Here is a 6,454-nt window from a genome sequence, read left to right as displayed (position 1 = left end):
TTTTGTATTAACAGTAAAGCACTGTTTTTAGCAATAACAGGTCAATACTGTTGAAATCCTGCTGTAAATTAACAGCAATTGTTTACAGTGTGTAAAGGCTGGCTGTGTGCACTGATCAGAGGTTTTACTCTCCATCCATTGTGGACTACCTGTGCACTGCAAAGTGGCTGATATACTGTATATAAAGAGTTGGTCTGATGGAAATCTTGGATTTTCACGTGAAAACATTTTGAAACTATTTTATTTATGATGATTAGCAATAGTCACAATGGCTGATTAATGTTCAGTCAGTGTAGCTAAAGAGTTGTAAATAATTTGTAGGAAAATAAGATACTGACCCACTGACTGCTTTATACGACAAGACCCAAGCAAAGACAGGCAGCTTGTATTTAAAAACGGGTTACTATTTAGGATTAATATTATTGATAATTAGTAATAACTAGACCGTAATTATATGTTTTTAAAGGTTGCCCTTTGTCACTTTTAGATTCCTAACTCCAGCCATCATCTCCATTTTTTCCCTTTAATATTTAATTATTGTCTACTTATCTCGAGCAGAAGAAAGAATAATAATAATATGTCATTTATTTGATTTTCTCGAGCAGAAGAAAGAATAATAATAATTTGTCATTTATTTTATTTTCTCGAGCAGAAGAATGAATAATAATAATAATTTGTCCTTTATTTAATTTTCTCGAGCAGAAGAAAGAATAATAATAATTTGTCGTTTATTTGATTTTCTCGAGCAGAATAAATAATAATAATAATTTGTCATTTATTTTATTTTCTCAAGCAGAATAAATAATAATAATAATCTTTCATTTATTTTACTTTCTCAAGCAGAGAAATAATATTAATAATTTGTCATTTATTTTATTTTCTTGAGCAAAAGAAAAAATAAGAATAATTTGTAATTTATTTTATTTTCTCGAGCAGAATAAATAATAATAATAATTTGTCATTTATTTTATTTTCTCGAGCAGAATAAATAATATTCTATTCTATTCTATTCTATTATTATTATTATTATTATTGTTAATAATAATAATAATAATAATAAATAATAAGTCATTTATTTAATTTTCTCGAGCAGAATAAATAATAATAATAATATTTTTTCATTTATTTTATTTTCTCGAACAGAATAAATAATATTCTATTCTATTCTATTATTATTATTATTATTATTATTATTATTAATAATATTAATATTAATAAATAATAAGTCATTTATTTTATTTTCTCGAGCAGAAGAAAGAATAATAATAATTTGATATATATCTATTTTCTCGAGCAGAATAAATAATAATTATAATAATAATAATTCGTCATTTATTTTATTTTCTCGAGCAGAATAAATAATAAATATAATAATAATAATTTGTCATTTATTTTATTTTCTCGAGTAGAATAAATAATAATAATAATTTGTTATTTATTTTATTTTCTCGAGCAGAACAAAGAATAATAATAATATGTCATTTATGTTCTATCTCTTTTGGATGACTTATGCTCCACAGAGGTATTGTATTAAGACCCATACAATCCTCCAGCCAGTCAGTGGCAGTAGTGTGACACCTGAGAGCAGCAGCTCGCATCTGCCCGCATCTAGCGTAGAAGAAGAAGATGGGCCGCTGACGAGAGAAGAAGAAGAACCCCTTGTGGCTATCTCTGAGCTAGCAGAGTATCGATACTTCAGTTTATCTAGCAGCTTCAACTTTGAACGCGTTGTTGTGTTTTGTTATCAGGGTATCATCGAAAATGATCCTGACTGTGAAACCGCTTCAGGGGAAGGAATGCAGCGTGCAGGTGAGTTAAACACGAGACAGATAGATAAGCTAACTAGCTAGCCTAAGCTAGCCTAAGCTAGCTGGTTAGCAGCAGCAGCAGCGTTGGTCCTGTGTCATTCTCCTTTGAAGCAACCAGTCCACCTCCACCAGGTGTAGCATGAGCTTACATTGAGCTATTGTAAAGTCACAGACTGCTCAGTATTAGTATAGTATTGCTCAGGTATGAATCTGAGTTACTCTAGCTAGCTAGCTTGTTAGCCACATCCTTGAGGAAGACACAGTAACGTCAGCTAACTGTAACATCTGTACAGATTACACTCTGCCTGAGTGTATCAGTCAAGAAAATAACAAAAATCATTCAAGAAAATAGTAAAATCTATTTAAAATATTATGAAAAAACACCTCTTAGCTGAGCAGCTCTCTGTGGCTGCTGATATGTATCTAACATCAAATCATAAAAGGTTTAATGTTGGATAAATACAAAGTCCAGTTCATATTTATGGTAAAATAAGTTGTTCTGTTTTTGTATTTTGACATAATATGCTATGGTCCAAACACTAATGAATCATATTTACGTCTATACTCTGTGAATAGTATTAACTTGAACCTATAGGTCCTGTGGTGTGTGTTGGGTTGTTTCTTGAATATTGTTGTGTTTTGTTGCTGTGACGATATCAGACTTTCTCCTGTGATTTCAAGATTTTCAAGAGTTTTATTTACTATTTGCACCTAATATAAGTACATTGGAATTGTGAGTAGTTTACACCGAGTCAGCTTTAAGAAAAGAAAAAAATGTAGAAAAGGCACAAGGTAATTACAGTAACAAAATAAGTAGCACATTCAACTCAATACAATAAATAAATAAATAAAATATAAAACCTCAGTGTAGTCAATAAATAAACTAAACTACCCTCTGCATATGAACGATACCCCCAGAATACAAATATACAGTATATATGCTCCAGGACCATGTTAAAAGAACTTGTATGTCTCATAAAAATATTAAAAATAATAATAATAATTAATATATTTCAGACAATTTCACAGTGGAAGGCAGCATATTGCACAGCATTTCAGTCCATTCAGTTCAGGTGTACTGTGTGTCAATAATGGTATGGAGGTGAGGTTTTGGGTATTTGTGTCCCTCTTTAGTGGGAGCTCTGTAAGTCCTTATGTGGTGGTTCTTGTAGGAAAAGTGAAGTCACTAGACTAGGTTAATACTTCAATAAAGTAGTACCAGTTCTTAAGTTAACTTCACTTGTCCCCTTTAACAGTCTGAGGTGTTATTTGCCCACTATAAGGCTTAGTCCTGGCCCCAGTGTGAGCCTTGTGTTTTGAACTGATAACGTTACTGTATGAGGCACAAACTGGGGCTCTATACCTAGCCACTAACGTCATATGATCAGTATGCTGCTGTAATACTCTGGGGTTTTGTGTGTATCAGATGGGGAAGTATTTCACATACTGGACTGAATGTATTCAGCAGAAGAGAAGTGAATCTAAGAAGTCCTATTCTCTCTATCTTCATCAGTGATTTGATCTGAAAGCACAAAAGACAAGTTATCGACTATGTCTGCAATGCTTATGGGATAAATACTACCACTATAGGCCAGTGACTGTTTATTTCCTATAGAGATAATGTGCTAAAAATGCCATTTATACCAAGGTAGAGGTGCCATTTGTTACTTGTGCATGGGAATTTCTTATTAATCAGTAATTTGATGATGTGTGTATCAAATGGGGAAGTATTTCACATACTAGACTGAATGTATTCAGCAGAAGAGAAGTGAATCTAAGAAGTCCTATTCTTTCTAACGTCATCAGTGATTTGATCTGAAAGCACAAAAGTACCTGCCCACACTCTTAACATGCCTGTTATCGACTATGTCTGCAATGCTTATGGGATAAATACTACCACTATAGGCCAGTGACTGTTTATTTCCTATAGAGATAATGTGCTTAAAATGCCTTTTAACCAAGGTAGAGGTGCCATTTGTTACTTGTGCTTGTGAATTTGTTATTAATCGTTGGTTTTATGTAAAGTTGATGCAAAGGAAGAATTTCGGGTTGGCTACACTTCTGAAATTTTGAATACTCTTCAGCTAAACAGAAGGAGAGAAGAGAAGGCTTGCTAAATGTATTTAAGTGTGACTACATCATTATGTTGTTGATCTTCCAGGTGACTGAAGACGAAAAGGTCTCCACAGTGAAGGAACTTGTGTCAGAACGTCTCAACATACCAGCAAACCAGCAGCGGTTGCTCTATAAAGGGAAAGCGCTCGCAGGTAGATTTTCCAAAAGTCAAATGTAACCACTTCATAACCTTTGTGCAGAACTGTAATTGCTTGATTCACCAATATATTTTGCACATGAATCAAATGTCCTTTTGATGATTGCATACTATATTGCTTTCCTCAGATGAACACAGACTGAGTGATTACTCCATTGGGCCAGAGGCTAAATTGAATCTGGTTATCCGTCCAGTGGGGGAGAGGACTGGAGGGTCAGGGACGGCTGCCAGCAGCAGCAGCAGCACACAGGGAAGAGTGTGGCAGACTGTGTCCACTATCCTTGCTAGACACTTTAGTCCAGCAGATGCAGCAAAAGTCCATGAACAGCTTATTAAGGTATTTAATAATTGTGGTACAATGCATTGTAATCTAAGAACAGAGAAAGCAAATTTTACTAAACCATTTTGATGTGAATATTTACAGTTTCTAAATTGTTAAATCAAATGTTTTGATTTGTTGCTACCAGTGGAGGCTAGAGATACAAAACATTAAGAAGGGCAGCATCAAATACAAATTTAAGGTCCTTTCCCCAACTATGTATATTTATGAACATGTGGGGATGGAGGCAAAGGATAATAAAGTTATATTTTCGGGCATGTTCGTGTTGACAATGTATATATTTGACAGTGTTGTTCAATTGACATATTTTGCCTCTCATTCTGTTAGTATAAATGCTGCTTTTAAATTTAGGGACTGGATCCAAAGTCAGGTCAAGTCTGCTCCAAATAAGGCCAAGAAATGCAGCCTTCTTTTGCCCAAATATGGAAGACACAACCAGTTTATCCTATGAAGCCCTCTGTGTACTATCATCCATTGTGTGGTGGTCAGTTATTTAACAGAGCAGTCATTCAGGCATGCCTGGTCCACTCATGAAATTGTAATATGATCATATCATCAAGTACTCTTCTATCGCAAGAATATATCACTCAAACTAGATCAATGTAAAAGCCATTGCAAGGTCTGAATAATGAAAGCCTCATAAGCACTGCGAGTACTTAATTTATATCAAGTAGTATTGATATGGGTTTCATTTTGACATTAATTTTTTTCTTCTGCTTATTTAATGTCAAAAACTCCTAACTACATTCACTGTGAATACATTATTGTTTATGTTTGTGAAAACATATACCCTGTAAATGGAAGTTATAAGGATATATTAAAACCTCAAGTCGTTATCAACCAGATATTTAGAAATTTAGTCGTTTCATGGCAACTCTCTGGTGATAAACTTGGAAATCTTTGACCTATCAAATTGATTAGGGCCTCCCGTTAATGCACCATTAGTTTGGTTTGGATTCAGGTCTGCATTACTGTAGACTGAACCATCCTTCCTATCTCATGCTTCATTAAAAATAGTGCAATATCGCCTCACACACAACATGATTAAAATAGATTCCGTAGAATATTTTTAACTTGTCTCTCAATATTTTTGTTTTGTTTTTCTTCAAGGACTATGAACGTTCACTTCGACAACTTAGTCTCGACGACATTGAGCGCTTGGCGGGAAGACTGCTTCACCCCGACGGCGAGGGCATGGACACCTCATATATGGACTAAAAATGCCCCGCTGGAAGTTGCTTACTGTGATTGTGTTTTGCGAGGTGCTCAGTGCTTGGAGGTGCATACAGTGTTCAGAGTGTGAGACATGGAAAACACAGTATCAGTTTTCATGCAGAGAGCCCCGGCTGTGTGCCTAGTCATTGGCTGAATCAACACAGATAACACTGACTGGCGATTATCTCTCAGCAATAGGGCTTTCTTATCCATGACCAAAGGCCTTGGATAAGAAAACTTTGCATCAGTCACTGTCATTGATGACGCAGCAATGGCACAAGACCTGATCTCATAATATTAGAATACAAAGGAATCCATTTATGCTGTTGGTTTCGCATGATCTCTGGCTGCTACAACTCCCTGTGGACACTAGCTTCTACTGGAGGGTATTTTGTTAGTAATATCTGTGTTGGATTATGACTGGGTGTTTTCTGTCAACCACCCATGAGAAGGTAACACATGTTTTATTCCGTAACTAACTGATGTTCATTGTATGATTTGTAAATATGTTTATATATAATACATACATTAAACCACAGGAAGAAAAAAAAAGACAAGTGTTAATGTTTACTGTTTTGTTGTATGCTTAGATAGATGGATAGATTCAAGCATCACAGTTCCATAGTGCAAAACATTTTAGTAAAAAGGCAGTAAAAAAGTTAGTAGTGCAAAATACAAAGTACAAAAAAATATACCATGTATAAAAATACAAGGAGATGAAGAAAACTTAAAACTGAATATAGTGCAGGGTAACAGCTGTGATACACGACTATTAAAAAAGTGAATATAGTGCAGAAGAGACTGTTAAAAATGAGTATA

General features: G+C 34.4%; 1 protein-coding gene across 1 annotated transcript; it reads left to right on the top strand.

Annotated features, from left to right (window-relative positions):
- The first annotated feature begins 1,572 nt into the window (after positions 1-1,572).
- Positions 1,573-6,174, top strand: ubl4a (ubiquitin like 4A). The gene is made up of 4 exons (XM_074638454.1): positions 1,573-1,809; positions 3,970-4,075; positions 4,209-4,417; positions 5,531-6,174. Exons 1-4 carry the CDS (start codon positions 1,762-1,764, stop codon positions 5,636-5,638), a joined length of 471 nt encoding a protein of 156 aa, XP_074494555.1. The 5' UTR covers positions 1,573-1,761; the 3' UTR covers positions 5,639-6,174.
- The last annotated feature ends 280 nt before the right edge of the window (positions 6,175-6,454 follow it).

This window comes from Sebastes fasciatus, chromosome 6 (assembly GCF_043250625.1).
Source record: "Sebastes fasciatus isolate fSebFas1 chromosome 6, fSebFas1.pri, whole genome shotgun sequence".
Lineage (NCBI taxonomy): Eukaryota > Metazoa > Chordata > Actinopteri > Perciformes > Sebastidae > Sebastes > Sebastes fasciatus.
This window is presented reverse-complemented; position numbering and strand designations above follow the sequence as displayed.

Excerpts from the sequence above, each read along its gene's own strand:
- ubl4a (XM_074638454.1), top strand. The coding sequence starts at position 1,762 with ATGATCCTGACTGTGAAACCGCTTCAGGGGAAGGAATGCAGCGTGCAG. Across the intron at positions 1,810-3,969 it reads GGAAGGAATGCAGCGTGCAG|GTGACTGAAGACGAAAAGGT; the intron begins GTGAGTTAAACA and ends TTGATCTTCCAG. Across the intron at positions 4,418-5,530 it reads TCCATGAACAGCTTATTAAG|GACTATGAACGTTCACTTCG; the intron begins GTATTTAATAAT and ends TTTTTCTTCAAG.